Source organism: Anticarsia gemmatalis, chromosome W (genome assembly GCF_050436995.1).
Source record: "Anticarsia gemmatalis isolate Benzon Research Colony breed Stoneville strain chromosome W, ilAntGemm2 primary, whole genome shotgun sequence".
Classification (NCBI taxonomy): Eukaryota; Metazoa; Arthropoda; class Insecta; order Lepidoptera; family Erebidae; genus Anticarsia; species Anticarsia gemmatalis.
In genome coordinates this window covers 3221385-3240160 of record NC_134775.1, presented here as the reverse complement: position 1 = coordinate 3240160, position 18776 = coordinate 3221385, and the positions used below count along the sequence as shown (strand labels likewise).

At 39.8% G+C, this 18776-nt stretch overlaps 1 protein-coding gene and 1 long non-coding RNA gene across 2 annotated transcripts; one reads left to right on the top strand and one right to left on the bottom strand.

Moving 5' to 3' along the window:
* The first annotated feature begins 1336 nt into the window (after window positions 1-1336).
* Window positions 1337-2338, top strand: LOC142985822 (uncharacterized). The gene has a single exon (XM_076134064.1). It carries the CDS (start codon window positions 1337-1339, stop codon window positions 2336-2338), a length of 1002 nt encoding a protein of 333 aa, XP_075990179.1.
* A 1733-nt stretch (window positions 2339-4071) lies between these two features.
* On the bottom strand, window positions 4072-6621 carry LOC142986033 (uncharacterized). Its single transcript, XR_012960282.1, has 2 exons — window positions 6521-6621; window positions 4072-5013 (listed from the first exon to the last, which is right to left on the bottom strand). It is a non-coding gene; the product is annotated as an uncharacterized LOC142986033 (long non-coding RNA).
* Between the last annotated feature and the right edge of the window lie 12155 nt (window positions 6622-18776).

The following is an 18776-nucleotide window of genomic DNA, read 5'->3' as shown; positions in this document are numbered from 1 at the left end:
TGAATGGATTCCAGACGGTGCTTGTAGACGTCATAGTAAGGAGACCAGACTACGCTACTGTATTCTAATCCAGACCTAACTAAAGAGTTAAAAATGCAAATTTTACTTGAGGCATGTTTGAACTCCTTACTATTACGTAAAACAAAACCCAACATTTTGAACCCCTTCTTAACTATGTGATCAATATGAACGTGAAAACGAAGCTTGTTGTCGATATGCACACCGAGATCACGAATAGCTTCAACTTCGCTTATTGCTCTGTTGTTGATCAAGTAACCTTGGAAATGAGAACCTTTTTTCCTTGAGAAATGAATATGATAGCACTTATCTGGGTTAAGCAGCAATTTGTTATCTGCATACAAATGTATACGAGAGTATAAAAAGCACTGTGACACGTCATTTATGAAAATGTTAAAAAATAAAGGTCCCAAATGCGACCCTTGGGGGACGCCAGACGGCGTCTCGAAAGAGTAAGAGGTGAAACCATTAACGACGACCCTAGAAGACCGGTCAGCAAGATAAGAAGCGCACCATTGTAAAAGGCTACCTGTGATACCATAACTATGTAATTTATGAATTAGTATATTGTGGTCCACCTTGTCAAATGCCTTGCTGAAGTCTGTGTAGACTACATCCATAGGTGTTCCACGATCAACAGCGTCCACTACTTCAGATATGAAGCATGCAAGATAAGCTTTATAATATTAGTATAGATATATAAGGTAGTAGTAATACAATAGTAGTAGTTCAATATAATAGTAGTAGTAGTAAACTAGCTCCTTGAATTCCTGTCCTGCCAAGGCAGAATGTTTACTTCGAAATAGTGTAGAAGAGTGTGGTACTGTTTTTTTCTTCAAACATATACATTCATTCTTCATACATTCGACCGGTGAACTACAACGAGAGTGGACCTATGTTAGAATACTTTAAAGATTTTTTACATTTTGTTTTTAAATAATTGCATTTTTAATATCTGGAAACTCGGACCCTCTCTTACTATCTTGTGGAAGTGCTCATAAGAAGCCGGCGCCATATTTTTATCTGTATAGCTGCATCTCACTCATCACCAAGTGAGTACAATTGAATTTTTATCACAAGAAACTTAGAAAAAGTCCGTCGGTTAACTGAGGTTCGAACCTGCGCCACTCTGTGCATCTGCAGGCAGTGCAACACTTATCACCACGGGGCCACGGACAACGAGCGGCGCGACGCAAAATACTTAACCAGTAGCGGAACAAGATATATGCTTACGACCTCGCCTACTAAATTGTGCCTAGATAGTTACAGAATAAGATTCAATTTTCGATAAATTCTTATTACCATCAATCAACAAACCATGCAAAGTACACCGCCGTCTGGTTCATTGTCTTCGCCCAACTTACTGAGTTTGTCTGATACTGGAGACAACGTAACACAGAGAAAGAGAAAGCAACCCGAGTGTGAGCTAACTAATGCCATAGATACCTTAAACCAAGTCATGAATAAAAAGCTTGATGAGTTGCAACGTTACTTCGAATGCGCTATATCAAAATTATCTGATAGCCTAACTACTATTGCGACCGACCTGGCTACAGTTACTCAAACTACTTGTGATATAAAAAATGAGCTAAGCTCTTTGAAATTGGAACATAATAAATTGGAAAACAAGGTATCTTTGTTGGATAAAAAGCAAGGCACGATGCTACAAGATATAACTGAATTAAAAAAATCTGTGCAGTACACGTCTGAACAACAGGAGGACCTTAACAAACGAGTCAAAAACATTAATCAACAAACTGAGAGCAAGGGTATTAGCAACGACAATACACTGCGATTGGAGGCGAAAATTGACGCTCTCGAACAACAAGCTCGTCAATGTAATATAGAAGTTTGTAATGTTCCCGAGAAGCGAAATGAAAACTTATTAACGCTAATGGAGACTATCAGTGCCAAGATTAATTGTCCATTGCAGCAAAAAGACATAATTGCGATACACCGTGTTCCACATGCTCAAAATACAAATAAGAAACCGAAAAATATCGTGGTTAAGTTCAGTTCGCGTATACTTAGAGATAACATTCTGAGTGCTGCGCGCCTAGCAAAAGGATTAAAGTCAGATCAAATAGGAATCTCTAGCATACCACAGTCAATATATTTGAATGAGCACTTAACATTAAAAAACAAACAGTTATTTCGCACTGCTCGTGAAACTGCAAGGCAAAAGGGTTTTAAGTATGTATGGGTCAAACACGCTACCATCCTCGTGCGCGAGAACGACAGCGCTCCTGCAATGGCAATACGCACACCTCAGGACCTCGCTCGTATTAAACCAAATGGCAGCTCTACGAAACGTAGTTAATTCTCTAACTCTACGCATCTTAACATTGTTGTTTACGCTTATGTCTATTGTTGTAGAATATATATTGGATTTAATAGAAGTAACGTTCACTTTGTTGTGTAAACACTTTAAATTGTATATTTTCTGTGTATATATGTTAAAGTATTCTTTGAAAAAAAAATGTTTGATCTCTCGTGATTTAGATACGTGTGTAATGCTCATCATGATTACATTGTTGAACAGCGGCATATCAACCGTAAGAATGCATGGCCATATTATATGTTATCATGGTTGTATGGTAATATTATATCGTATACCAAATTTGCTTTACTCGCTACTGATAAAAGGTGACCAGTATCATGGATAAATTAATCATTTACTACCAAAACTGTAGAGGTATTCGTACTAAATTAAATGTTTTATACATGAACATTTTATCAAATTGCTATGATATAATAATTTTAACAGAAACATGGCTCACTCCACAAATCTTTAATAACGAATTTATAGATGATCGTTATGTGGTCTATAGATGTGATCGTGATCGTGCCACGACTAACAAAAAAGATGGTGGAGGAGCTCTTATGGCTCATTATCTTAGGCTGTTCTAAAGAAACTGCGGACTACTATTGTAATTCCTGATCGACCAACTTTGCCTCATATGGAGCACATTGTTATTCAGCTTTCGGGTCTGAATCGCGAAAACTATTTGTTAGGTGTAGTATATATTCCTCCAAAATCCTCTCATGACCTTTATCACGCGTATTATGAATTACTAAGCTATTTATTAAATAAGTTAAAGCCAAATATATTTTACTTATTCGGCGACTACAATATTCCTGACGCCACTTGGACGCCACAGAACAATGATGATACAATGGCACTATCCTGCTCTGGCCAATCTTTGATATGCGAAGATACGAGAAATTTCATGGCCTTGCAAAACTGCTTTCAGTACAACAATATGACCAATAGCAAAGATCGCATTTTGGATTTGCTTATCAGTAATACCGATTGCATCACTTATACGCCAATTTCTATATTAGTACCTATTGATGAACATAACCCCTCTTTTTGCACCACTATCACTTATAAGTCTAAAATTAAAACTATACCGCAAACAAAATCTATTAAATATAATTACCATAAATATAGACCGCGCCGCGGTGTAGCGGTGGTTAGACGTGTGCGCGTGCGTCGACGCGATGTCTCGGTCCCCGCAGCGAGACGCTTATGATGCGGACGCGAAGTGTAATTCGTGCAATGTTATAATTAACGAATTATTATCGTTTGTGTGTAACAAGGTGGATACACTAGCTGAAACGGCAATAGTGCAAATATGTATGAGTGCATTTGCGGAGTCGGATATTGAGAATGCCAGGCAACTTGTATATAAACTGATGGCCCCTTCCCGTAAAATTATGCGAAGGAAAGAAGGTAATCAACAGAAGAGCGTGCAAGATATTATAAAGATCATTAAGGAGACGGATCCCGAGTGTCTACCGATTTTCGTGGCAAGAGACCTCAACAAGCTACCACCGGTCACCTTTGATCATATAGACGTGACTACGTTCCTAAAGGAAATGGCAATATTAAAAAAGGAAGTCGCAAATGTTCGCAGAGAAGCCTCAGGAATATCCTCGCAACCGACAAACGAGGAAATGGCTTCTTTAACCCTAGAACCGTACCCATATAAGAGTTTCATAAATGGTACCCTGGGGAATTAGTGTACCCCAAGAAATAAAACTCATTTATAAGAATATTATAAAGTTTTATTACAAATCAACATATTTAGACTATTTTAACATTAAATTCAGTCTCATATAACACAATTAAAGCTTATCTATTAGAAACAAATTAACAATTTTGGCATGTTTTGACTTGATGGTCATTACAAATATACGCCTTACACTTGCTACATTGTACGCGTGATTTACGGTCCTTTGACCTCGGACAGAAAAGACATCTTCCAGATTTTGAAGCCGAAGGATTTACCGTGGCTATTGGTCGTGTTTTACCCAGTATATCTCCAATACTTATTTGTAGGGACGTTGGCAAAGTTCGTAATTGAAATCTCTCTTCAAGGTGGGGATTTATGAGATCAAAAGCGAGAGTCTTCAGATAAGTGCGTCTGTTCTTGAATACTTGCTTATTAGGGGCATTTGATGAATGTAACAATATCATAGAATTGATCCCCACGATATTTAGTATTCCATAAAAAACACAAAGGCTCCAGCGACGAGTTTTGCGAGATACGCTGTAGGTATGACAAAGCTGATCAAAAGTGTCCACTCCACCCTTTGTTTGATTATAAAAACTGATTATATCTGGTAAATGAACAGTCTTATCTTTATCAGCTTCATAGTGCATGGTGGAAAGCATGAGAACGTTTTTCTTCTTTCCTTTGCTCATCTTTGGAGGAACATATGAAAGCAAAGTGAGTTCATCATGAAAGGCAAACATCGATGTATTTAGATCGCGGTTTTTGGTTTCAGTAAAATGAATTGGTATTTCAGTTTTATTTTTTTTTAATGTACCAACTGTAGTTAATTTTTTAGAGAGCAATTTTTGAGCGGTAGTTATAGAAGTAAACCAATTGTCATATGTTATGTTACGATAAGAATTATGGATTGTAGTTGAAAGTTCAAGCGCATAGTACTCGGCAACAGGTATTTCTCTAGGAGTAGAATCTTTGCCTGTGTATATTATACTATTTATCATGTAGTATGATTTAGCATCACATTACATAAGCAGTTTGATCCCATATTTATCGGGCTTCGACGGTATGTACATACGAAATGGACATCTTCCCCGAAACGCAAGCAACTGTTCGTCTATTGTAGTGCAGTCAGAAGGTGAATACAAGTTCTTTGATGTCTCAATTATGTGATCAAAGAGTTCTTTTATAGGAGCCAACTTGCTTACCTGCCTTCTCATATTTCTCGTCACACGATCATCAAACCGGAGGCAATTTGTCAAAAATTCAAATCTTTTTTCACTCATAGTCGATCTGAAGTAACTAATTCCAGTATTTTTATAAAATACTAGCCGACCCGCGCAACTTCGCTTGCGTCACATAAGAGAGAATGGGTCAAAATTTTCCCCGTTTTTGTAACATTTTTCACTGTTACTCTGCTCCTTTTGGTAGAAGCGTGATAATATATAGCCTATAACCTTCCTCGATAAATGGGCTATCTAACACTGAAAGAATTTTTCAAATCGGACCAGTAGTTCCTGAGATTACCGCGTTCAAACAAACAAACAAACAAACAATCAAACAAACAAACAAACTCTTCAGCTTTATAATATTAGTATAGATTTCTTTAACAGATAAATGGTTTATCTTCATCACACAAGCCAAATAGTACAGGCCAAAAAGGGCTTTCAACTCTTTTATTGAAGTATCTCGAACAAACGACGGTCTAGTGCTTGAAGGAACAAAATCATCATCTTCATACTGAGCTGATCTATCCGACTTATATTTTTTGCGCTGCTCAGAAATCTCTTGGTTAGTGTTAGACATTATATTCTCCAAAATGTCATTCGTAAAAAATAATTGCCAACTATCTAATGCATTAGTAATCAATTTAGCGGGACCTTTGTTACCTGGAGGGTGAAATACAATATTCCTCTGGGGTGTGCGTGAGGAACGAGGATGAGATCCATACCACACAAACTTATCGCTATTTTTCTGCTTTTTACGGCCTCTGCCATGCAAAACCTCTGGAACACTTAGGACAGTGACCGGTGAAGTATTATAGCCCAGTTGCGAAGATTCTTCAAGTTCTTCGTCCGAATCCTGAAGCAACTCCTCCTCCAAGGTTTGTGAATTTTCGTCTTCCTCCAGCAAGTGAAAGTCTTCAATAATCTCATCTGGCTCATCTTCTAATGCCTCGCCCACACCAATATCCTCTCCATCCTCCGCATCCAAAAGAATATTTTCTATTTCATTTTCATGCAAATTACGACGTGAAGTCATCTAAAATAAAAAAATTATAAAATAGAAAACCGACGACTTCGAACACTTAATAAAACAAATACTTATTATTAACACAAAAAAACAAAGACACATTTTTCGCCATTCTTTATAAAGTAATTACATAAAGTTTTAATGTTATTTCTTATCATATTCATTTCGATAATCAGTACAAACACCGAGAAAAAAACGAAATAATAAAATAAAACCCATATTAAATTACTTACGTTGATAGTACCCTGGGGTACAGGTGTTCCCCACAAGCAGCGTGCCACGTCCACTCGCCAACAGGACAGCCGTCCGACTGACGTATCCACGCGTCCCCTCAAGTTTGAAATTCAACAGTTAAAAGACCTAGTTCAAGATACGTTAACGAAAAAAGCTGGTGTTATTATACAGGAAAGCGCGGGAAAATCTACTAGAAATACGGTTAATACATCGGAAGCAAAAATTGTAAACAATTTTGAAAAAGAGGCGTTAGAAATTTCAAACAATTACATCGATTCTCAACCGTCATCGTCGCGGCCGATAGACGCGTACGGTGGTGCGGTAGTGCAGCGGGGGGAGAGTGTTTACGTCGGTGAGCGGGAGGCGTCGTTGCAGCGGTTCGCCGCGCAGCGGGCAGCGCCGGAGTTGAGAGTCGAGGGGCGGACATCGCGGGCGGGGAGCGCGGGCGCTATGCACACTAGTGCGCCACCAGTGTCAACGTCCGTTCCTGCGGCTCGCGAGTCTGACGTCACACCAGCTGACAAGCGCGAGTATACGATGGCGGACGCCGTGAAAAGGAATACTCATGTTGGTAGCAATAGGACAAACGAGGGATGGACAACAGTACAACACAAACGTCGTAAAATATTAAACAGAAGAGGGCTCGCACAACCTATGGAGCAATTTAATTTTAAAGCTGCAGAGAGGAAAATATCTTTATATATCTCTAGAGTACACAAGGATACCACACCGCAAGATATTGAAGCATTCATTAAACACAAAACTGAATTAGAAGTACAGGTATACAAGATAAACAAAACAATAACCGACTTTAACGCGTTCAAGATAATAGTGCCCTTGAGCTGTGTTGACATGTTTCTGAATGATAATGGTGACCATTTCTGGCCCGCTAATATTGTTTTTAGAAAGTATTGGGAGCGAAAACAAACCCGGAACAGGTCCTCTGTGACTGAATCAGCGGTACGCACGAATAACAGTCAATAATATGGATTGTACAACTGTCAAGCTTGTTTCATACAATTGTAGGTCGTTGAAAAGATCTGTACAAGAAATCGCTCAGTTATGTGATAGTCATCATATAATTGCGCTTCAGGAAACATGGCTGTTCCCGCATGACCTTAGGATTCTGCAAACGGTGCATAAACAGTTTGGCAGTCACGGTATATCCGCTATCAACACGGAACAAGGAATGGTGCGCGGGAGGCCGTACGGAGGAGTGGCACTACTGTGGGACCGAAGAATATTTTCGTCGGCGAATATTGTCAACTGCAACAGTGATCGCATGGTTGCGGTCAATCTTGTGCGCGGTGATCGGAAAATATTAGTGTTTAGTGTCTACATGCCTACCGATTGTGAAGACAATTTCCCGGAGTTTTCACAGTGTCTCGCTAATATAAGTGCGGTTATTGAAAGTGCGGATGTCGAAAATGTGTTTGTTCTCGGGGACTTTAATGCCCACCTCGATACTCGCTTTTATAAGGAGTTAATGGACTACTGTTCTGAAGAACTATTAGTGTGTATAGACCGTAAGTGTTTAGACGTAAGTGCATATACGTATGTAAGTGATGCGACAGGTTCGCAGCGATGGCTTGATCACTGCCTTGTCTCCGCGGCCGCTGAACCAACAGTAAGTGACGTGCATGTACTATACGATGCGTTCCTGTCGGACCACCTCTCACTAGTCATACAGGTAAGATTTAATACTATTAATTGTAAAAGACTGATAATAGATAGTGAGACTGATTGCAATATTAAATATAAATGGGGTATTAGAAATAAAGAACAATGTGATAAATACTGTAAGCTTTGTACTGATAGTTTATATTCACTAATTAGTAGTAATTCCTTTAAATTGACGTGTAATAATAATAATAACATAACTTGTAGTGACATAGAACATTTGAAAACAATAGATATTCTGTATAGTAAATTAATTAAATCATTACAAGAAGCAGCTGAATGTACATTTATATGTAAAGATAGTAAAAAGCGATATATAATTGGTTGGAACTACCATGTGAAACCGCATCATGTAATGGCTAGGCAAACGTTCTTACAGTGGAACATGTATGGTAGGCCTTGTTCGGGATACTATTACGAACAAATGCGTGCCGCGCGTAAAGACTTTAAAGCAGCTTTAAAGTTTGTGCAGAACAACCAAAAGCAGATTAGGATGACCATACTAGCCGATCATGCGTCGTCAAAAAATTTTTGTAAGTTTTGGTCAGAGGTTAAGAAGCTTAACCCGAGAAGTAGCATTCCAGTGAGCGTTGAAGGGGAGACTGACCGGGTAGCTATCGCAAATGGGTTCCGCACACATTTTGATATCCGACTGACAACCACCAAGCGGGCGCCTACTCAATCTTCGGGCCAATGTTTTGAGGTCACATCTAAAGATGTTATTGAGGTACTTAGGGGAATGAAACGCGGAAAATCACCGGGGCATGACGGCTTAAGCATAGAACATCTATGGTACGCGGGTGAGCATATTGCCGAAGTTCTAGCTCGTTTTTTCAATCTTTGCGCGCGGCATCAGTATTTACCTGAGGAACTCATCCGTACTCTGGTTGTGCCTATAGTAAAGAATAGAACAGGTGATTTGTCTAGTATGGCCAACTATAGGCCCATTTCGCTGGCTACGATTGTGGCCAAGGTGCTTGAACGTCTATTGTATAAAAAGTTAAGACCAGCTCTTAAGATAGACGATGGACAGTTCGGTTTTCGCTCGGAGGTATCAACTGATATGGCCATCTTTTCTTTGAAACAAGTTGTGTCCCATTACGTTGCGCAGAAAACAAGTGTTTATGCTTGTTTTCTGGATTTAAGCCGCGCTTTTGATACAATCAACCACGATCTGTTATGGGACAAACTTGAGAACAGCAAGGTACCGAGTGGCGTTGTTGGACTGATTAGATATTGGTATTCTAATCAGTCTAACAATGTTAGATGGGACTCAGCTTTGTCGGATAATTATAAGCTTTCATGCGGTGTTCGGCAGGGTGGATTGACCTCTCCTGACCTGTTTAATTTATATATGAATGATCTGATCGAGGAGCTGAGTAGGACCCCAGTGGGGCTGAGGCTAGGTGACAAATATGTAAACAACCTAAGTTACGCAGACGATATGGTCTTGCTCAGCCCCTCGATCAAAGGATTGAGAAGACTGCTGGCTATTTGTGAGACGTATGCTAGAGAGCATGATTTGGTATACAATGCTAAAAAGACGGAACTTCTAGTATTTAGGTCAGGCAGAGGTCCACAAAGTGTCCCACCTGTATAGATAGGTGGACAGGTAGTAGCGGTGGTGGAGAGGTTCAAGTACCTTGGTCACATACTGACGTCGGACATGAAGGATGATGCGGACATTGATCGTCAGCGTAGGGCGTTGTCAATTGTTGGCAATATGTTGGCCAGGAAATTCTATAAAGCGACCCCAGAAACCAAAGCACATCTGTTCAGGGCATACTGTCAGAGCTTCTACACGTGCCAGCTCTGGACTGAGTATACAAAGAGGTCTCTGGATGCCATTCGTGTTCAGTACAACAACATCTATAGACACCTTATGGGTTTGGCTCCTTACTGTAGTGCCTCGGGTATGTTTACCGAGGCGAGACTGAACACGTTTAATGCCATCCAGAGAAACCGAATAGCTGGTTTCATGTCCAGGGTTGATACGTGTGGAAACTTCATTATAAGGGAACTTGCTGACAGACTGTGTGCTAGTTCTATGTTAAAAAAATGGTTATCCTTAGCTGCCTTAGAGAAGTTGTTATTTTATTTTTGTTTGTACTTTGCATTTCATTTTATTTTAATTTTAATTTTTGTTTTCTTTTGTAAAAAAACTATGGAACCTGGTTCTGAAATAAAGATTTATTATTATTATTATTATTATAAAGCTGATTATGATGAAATTAACAAAAAGTTATTGGAAATAGATTGGGCGCGGACATTTAGTAATCGACCGGCAGAAAACAACGTTTGGGTATTTTACGATATCATATACGGTTTAGTAATAAAAAATACGCCAACGTGCTGTCACAAATCAACCAAATTTCCTATATGGTTTTCCAAACCTTTGATACGAATCTTTAATAACAAAAACAAAGCCTGGATCAAATGGAAAATGTACAACAACATATCCGATTATGAGCAATTCTCTTATCTTAGACGTAGGTTTACAGTACAGTGTAAAAGCGACTTTATAAGATACTAGCTGACCCGCGCAACTTCGCTTGCGACACATAAGAGACAATGGGTCAAATTTTTCCCCGTTTTTGTTACATTCTTTACTGGTACTCTGCTCCTACTGGTCGTAGCGTAATGATATATAGCCTATAACCTTCTTCGATAAATGGGCTATCTAACACTGAAAGAATTTTTCGAATCGGAGTAGTAGTTTCTGAGATTAGCGCGTTCAAACAAACAAACAAACAAACAATCAAACAAACAAACAAACTCTTCCGCTTTATAATATTAATATAGATATCAATAGCGTTGAAAAAAATATAAAAATAAATATAAAGAACCTGTGGTGCTATACCCGTAATCGGAAAACTAATGATGGTATTCCAGACACAATGTTCTATAAGAATAATAGGTCTAACGACCCTGCCATGATATGCAACCTATATTTGAATTTCTTCCAGTCGGTATATGAGACTTCTACTCTTAACATTGAAGAATGGTCGCCTCCAGAGCCATTTGCCGATGGCTGCGTTGTCATAAACCGTATCACTTTTAGTCAAGACGTAGTTTTAAAATCATTAAAAAGTCTAGACATTAGCAAGGGCTCAGGGCCTGATGGATTACCAGCCTACTTCTTATATAAAACAGCGGACAGTATATGCCAACCACTACACATAATTTTTAATAAATGTATAGCTGAAGGTATTTTCCCGGAGGTATGGAAGAGAGCCAATATTACGCCTATACACAAAAAAGGCTCTAAACATAATATTGAAAATTACAGACCAATCTCTATACTATCCGCCTTGTCGAAGCTCTTCGAGAAACTCGTACATAATGCTATATACCCCGTGATACATAATATTATACTTGCCCAGCAACATGGATTCGTGCAAAAAAGGTCTACTAACAGTAGACCTAATTTACTTATTTTTACAGAGTATTTGTTCCAAAATATGGATCAACAAGTGCAAGTAGACACAGTATATACAGATTTTCGAAAAGCTTTTGACAAGGTTGATCATGAGCTGCTTTTGCAAAAATTGGCTTACAATGGTATTCGAGGAGACTTGCTACGGTGGTTTACTTCTTACGTAACAAACCGAACACAAAGAGTGGTAATTAAAGGTCATCAATCTGACGCTATGACTATTACCTCCGGTGTACCGCAGGGATCAATCTTGGGCCCCTTACTGTTCATCTTGTTTTTAAACGACATTGGTTACTGCTTTCTAAACTCTAAATTTCTACTCTATGCGGATGACTTGAAAATTTACCGAGCAATCCGCAACCACTCTGACTGCGACCTATTGCAAGCTGATTTGGATAGATTTACAGAGTATTGTACAAAAAATAAAATTCAGCTAAGCGTAGACAAGTGCGTATCTATAACTTTTTCTAAAAAAAGAAACCTTATTTGTCAGGCATATACATTATGCCAAGCAAGTCTTACGAAAGTCAGGACTGTTAGTGACTTGGGCGTACTGTTAGATAGCAAACTTCATATGGATCAACATATAGATAAAATAATAGCCAATGCTTTTCGTATGTATGGATTTGTGATGAGAGCCTCAAATGACTTTAAAAAAGCTGATACTTACTTGCATCTATACAAAGCACTCATCAGATCACAACTCGAATATGCCGTTATAATATGGAACCCTTTATATAAAAAGTACATAGATAGTTTAGAACGAGTTCAGCAAAAGTTTATTAAAGCGCTCAAATATCGGTGTCACCTTAATGATATTACCTACACAGAAAATATTGAAAATCAAAATCATGTAAAGCTTTTGGACTTAAAGTCTAGACGCCTCTATCTAGAAACGATGTTTCTTTTTGACATATGTTCCAATAGATACGACTGCTTAGATGTGACGAATAACCTGTGCTATACTGTACCTAGAACTGTAATGAGGCGAGAGGTGCGCGAACGACCATTGTTTGCTGTTTCGTCTTGTCGTACTAACGCTGGGGTTCGTGCACCTCTGTACCGCATTGCTACAAACTTTAATATTTATTTTAACGACCTTGATATATTCACATCAACAGTTGCTAAATTTAGAAATGCCTTGCTTAGAAAAATCCGTGAATTGTAAATCCAATTATCTAAGTTTTAAGTTTTAATCTTTGTAGTTTCCTTATTTTAACAAATGTATATATTTAATTGTTTCTTTCATTGTTAACCTTAACACACTCTAGTTATAGTTCTGTAACACTTGTATGATTTAATCTGTGGATAACGCTGTGAGGTACACATTTGTTGAAACCTATTGTTATTATTAGTAAGTAAGAATATTGTGTAACTGTTTGTTTTCCCTAAATAAATAAATAAATATCAACTCTAATGATGTAGTTAAGGCTTTTAGGTCGCTCAACTCCAAAAAAACACCTGACCTCTGGGGCATCTCTGTTAAATTAGTAGAAAGTATCATCCTAAAAATAGCCCCCCATTTAGCTTTAATATTTAACAGGTGCGTAGATACTGGTGTGTTTCCGGACTTAATGAAACACAGTAAAGTAGTACCACTCTTTAAGAAGGGATCTAAGAGTGAGCCCAGCAATTTCAGGCCCATTTCCATCTTGCCTGCTGTTAGCAAAATCTTCGAAAAGGTCATCTTAGAGCAGCTCGAAAATCACTTTAACTCGAATCAGCTATTTCATGGTAAACAGTATGGTTTCACAAAGGGTAGGTCAACAATCGATGCAGGTATTTCGCTCGTCAAGCATATCTATGATGCTTGGGAGACATCCCAGGACGCCATTGGGGTGTTCTGCGATCTCTCCAAAGTATTTGACTGTGTCCAACATAATACGCTCCTTAGGAAACTAAACCACTATGGAATTACGGATACAGCGCTCGATTTACTTGCGTCATATTTGAGTAATAGGATTCAACGAGTAGATATCAATGGTGCCTGAGGGTTCGATACTCGGTCCGTTTCTTTTTCTCGTATATATAAACGATCTCCCCTTTCAGGTGCAGGACTTATGTGATATTATATTATTTGCAGATGACACTTCACTCATTTTTAAAGTAGATCGTTCGAAGTCTTGTTTTATTGATATCAATAGTATTCTTGAACAGGTCCACAACTGGTTCACTTGTAATAATCTGTTATTAAATTCTAACAAAACTAAGTGCATTAGGTTCACTATGCCCAACGCGAGGAATTCAGGTACTAACATAGTCGTAAATGGGCAAACTATCGATTTGGTAGATTCGGCAACTTTTTTAGGTATCAGTCTGGATAGCAAGCTCCAATGGGGCACTCAGATAGCGTATCTCTCGGGGAGACTCAGCTCCGCCGCGTACACAATCAGAAAAGTAAGACAGTTTGCTGGTGTGGATGCGGCAAGACTGGTTTACTTTAGTTATTTTCACAGCGTCATGTCTTACGGTATATTACTGTGGGGTAAGGCTGCTGATATAGATGTTATTTTTGTCCTTCAAAAAAGAGCTATCCGTGCAATTTATAGTTTAGGAGCGCGAGACTCCTTGAGAGAGCTTTTTGGGCAGATAGGGATACTGACTGTGTCATCACAGTATGTGCTTGCAAACTTGTTGTATATAAAACAAAATTTAGGGACTTTCGCAACAAATAGCGATAGACACAATTATAACACTAGAAACAGACACAAATTAGTAGGTCCCCATCATCGTTTACACAAGGTGCACAATTCGTTTGTAGGTCTCGGCATTCGTTTCTTCAACAAGCTTCCCAAGCACATCATGGATTTACCCCTGCCAAAATTCAAAGTTGCTGTTAAGGAACATCTCGTTAGGAAAGCTTATTACAGAATTGATGAGTATCTAAACGACAATAGCTCTTGGGATTAGTCGCTCGCTTGATTAGGATTCTTTGAAATTAGGGAACTTTGCTATAAATTGTATAAACTCAGTAGCAGTAGGTCTAATATTGTAAAATATGGGCAATTAATGATGCTGTTAATAGGTGATGTTACGTACAATTTGATGTTATTCATAAAACTGTCACTTTTTTCTTTTATAATGTTCACAACCAGTGTGCTCACTTGCTGCCCATATTCTTATTATCACATGCTAGTAGGTGCTCCCAACATACGGTATGATCAGAGACTAATAAATAACCTAGCTATATTAATTTAACTTAATTGACGTTTAGTTTATATCGCTGATTGTTGGCAGCTCCTCGCATGATCAATTATTGTATCAACCACATTGTCAAACTTTTGGCGATTGAAAAGAGTGGCCGTGAGTTTCTCGCTAGCTCTTCTCATAAGGCTCTACCCCCTTTCCGAGCTAGTGGTAGATTCAGTAATTGTAACGACTATCATAAGTGTCAATATTTGACCTAAATGAATAAATGATTTGATTTTGATTTTGATTTTAGGTATAAGAAGCCCAGAGACATCAGGCAAAGAATTATAGTCAAAATTATATTTGTTGTACTTGCGTGGATTTTCATCTGCTCGATTCCGATATCCACCACACAGTGATGCCGGACCCTCAGGGAGCAAGTGATCTGAGTTTAACGTCCAGCGAGGCCTCTCCGTCCTTCAGCCGCTCACGTCCCTGTTGCCCCCTTGTTGCTATTTATGCGACTTGTTTAGGGTGGCCCAGTTTGTGAGTTGCCTAGTCTCCGCCTGCCATTTTTACATGTTTTCAACATTGTTATCGGCAGGCGCCATAGTCCCTATAGATCCCCTGGTATCCAGTTCATAAACACCCCATCCCAATAGCCCAAGTAGATTTTTCCCATTAGTTTTTCCATAGTTCCACACAGTCCGGTGATTGTCCTTGGGTACATTTTATAGTGTAAACAGGGATAATCACCGGATTGTGACACCACACATTATTGAAAGATTGAAGCCGTCTAAAATGGGCCTCTACGTGTTGGCTTCGGCCCCACGCACGCCTTCCAAATGTCCGGGACTCTGTAGTCCCGAGATATAAAAGAGACGTACATAATAATAATAATAATAATAATAAGCCCGCAGGGCACCTCGAGGCGAGGTGACGGGGAGTAGCGACCCCGCGGTACCTGAGTGCTCCAGGGGGAAGTCACCCTTCCTCATCTCCGGCTTGCCTTAGTTGGCTGGTCGGAGTGAAAACTGACGAGGAAGCGGTCCCCCGCCTCTGGCTTGCCTTCATTGGCCGCCCAGAGTGGAGTCGCGAGAGCAGAGCTCCCACTCTGTTCGGAGGACGGATGCTGAGCGTAAGTGGCTAGTGGGCCAGTGATGCCGGACCCTTAGGGAGCAAGTGATCTGAGTTTAACGTCCAGTGAGGCCTCTCCGTCCTTCAGCCGCTCACGTCCCTGTTGCCCCCTTGTTGCATTTTGAGCGACTAGTTTGGGGGGCCCAGTTTGTGAGTTGGCGAGTCTCCGCCTGCCATTTATACGTGTTTTACATTGTTATAGGCAATCGCTATAGTCCCCGTAGATACATAGGTTTCCAGTCCATCAGCACCCCATCCCCATAGCCCAAGTAGATTTTCCTTTTAGTTTTTCCATAGTTCCACACAGTCCGGTGACTGTCCTTGGATGCATTTTATAGTGCAGACAGGGATAGTCACCGGAGTGTGTAACCATACATTTTTTGAAAGATTAAAGTTGTCTAAAATGGGCCTCTACGTGTTGGCTTCGGCCCCACGCATGCCTTCTAAATGTCCGGGACTCTATAGTCCCGAGATATGCAAAAGACATACAGAATAATAATAATAAATATTTATTTCAGACCATGTCCATACAAAATACAATTACATTGAGAAGTAATAGAAAACTTAACCTAGGACATTACAAAAACTATCTTATTAACACACGCATGAATGCTTTCATTACATCTGAATCATATTTTTCAGCAATGACCTTCAAGATGCTATTGGTGCTGTCCCGCACTCTTCTCAATAAAGAGGCAACCCATTTACGTAAAATGGCATGAAAGCCATCAACTCTCGCTTCAGCAAACATGCTGGAAGCACTACAGAAGCGGGGCAGACCCAACAGCATCCTGAATCCATTGTTGTATTGGACTCTCAAAGCATGACCCATAGACTGCTCGTGTAGAAAGTTTGGCAGTAAGCTTTGAATAGTGTTATTTTCGCTTCATTACTACACCGAGCAAATCTACGAGCCAGCATATTACTCCTTACTGCCATTGCTCTGCGTTCCCTTTCAATGTCTACCTGGTCGTCAAGACTCCCAGTAACATAATGTCCAAGATATTTAAACTGTTGAACTTCTTTCAGGTTAATTCCATTTAATTTTATCGGTGGTCCTTGAAGTGGACATTTACCAGGAGCCTTGAAGACCATGTACACACTTTTGGAGCAGTTATATAACAGACCATGACAAAGAGCAAAATTTTCACATATTCCTAACAGCCCTCTAATTGCTCCAACAGTTGGACCCAGCAGCACCATGTCATCTGCGTAGCTAAAGTTATTCATACATACATCATTAATCCAGCATCCTAACTTGGTGCTGCTGAGTTCAACTATGAGCTCATTCACGTACAGGTTGAATAGCTTAGGAGAACTTAATCCGCGTTGCCTCACTCCTCATTCCAACCTTTCCATTCATTAGAGAGACTGTTAGCCCACTTTACAGTGTTAACTTAATTCGCATACCAGTAATGAAAGAGATTTTGAACCTGCATATGCACACCTGTCCGCTTAAGCTTTTACCACAGCACATCATAAGAGACAAGGTCAAATGCCTTTGAGAGATCAAGAAAGCATGCATACACAGGCGTATTCCTCTTAGTATAGTACTGCACAGTGTGCTTGAGACTCAGTATCGCAGTTTCGGTAGAAAGTCCGGCTCTGAAACCAAATTGAGCGTCATGTAAGACAAGGTGTTTTCCTAACTCCGCATCAAGCACACTGTCCAGCACCTTAGCTATTACAGTAGCCAGAGATATAGGCCGGTAGTTATTTATTTGTGACAAATCACCGGTTTTATTTTTGACTATTGGAACCACAATAGTGCGCATGAGATCAGGTGGAAGATATGAGTGACCGAAACACAAGTTAAAAAGCAAAGAAAGTACACGAGCCAGATGTAACCCTGCATACTTCAAGTGTTCAATACTGAGTCCATCGTGGCCAGGTGATTTACCTCTCGACATGCAACTTATAATACGGCGTACTTGTTTTGCCGTCACAAGAAAAGCAACACCACCATCAACACCGACAGACTCAGCATCACTTTGCAATCCAGATGGACCCAAGGGTGATCTAACTGTAAAATGCTCTCTAAATAAGTTTGCTATATCACTGCAGTCACTCACACCCTCAACACTGACAGGGAGGCTCGGCCTAGGACTCAACTTATTAGTAGCCTTCCAAAACTCTCCAAAATTCTTAGAAGCCTGGTGTTCAGCAATAAGGTCCATTTTGACTTGCTCAGTATTATCTTGTCACCATTTTAATTTATGCTTAAATTCCTTTCTACTTTCACACATATCATTATATATTTCACCACAACGCGGTCTATCATGTGATACCCAGTTTAAAAAAAATTGTCTAGCCTCCCTGTGTGCCTCAGTAACATGCTTATTCCAACCAGGTACATGACGCTTAAAATTATAACTGTTAGTACACTTACAACTATTTATGGCTGAATCTGTTAACACCTTAACTATATCACAGTAAAGCTTATTTATTATATTTTTTTGGGCAGGGGAATGGTCAAGCATTGACACAATGCCTGATGATTCTCCTACTCCCGACATCTGTCCGATGCCGGGTCTAGCAAATGGTTTAGGGAGTAGCGCAAGTCGCAAAGATCCCCTAAACAAGGCCAGTGGACTATCCTTCTCAGGTTGCTGCCCGTTATTGGCCAATTACCCTCTGTAATTGGCATAACAAAAACCTCTGGCCGGTACTCTATATCCACACCTTTTCCTATCCCAAATATCCCTAAACCAATCCCGCAGAGCCGAACCGTGGCGGCGCAATAACCACTCAGGCACACAGAGCCTTGGGGCACCAAATACCCCCTAAAAATTGTACCACACTTACCTAGGGCGGGTAGTGTGAGTTCTTCTTTCCACTTCCCTTCTTCTGGCATCCTATGCCAAATTCGCCCT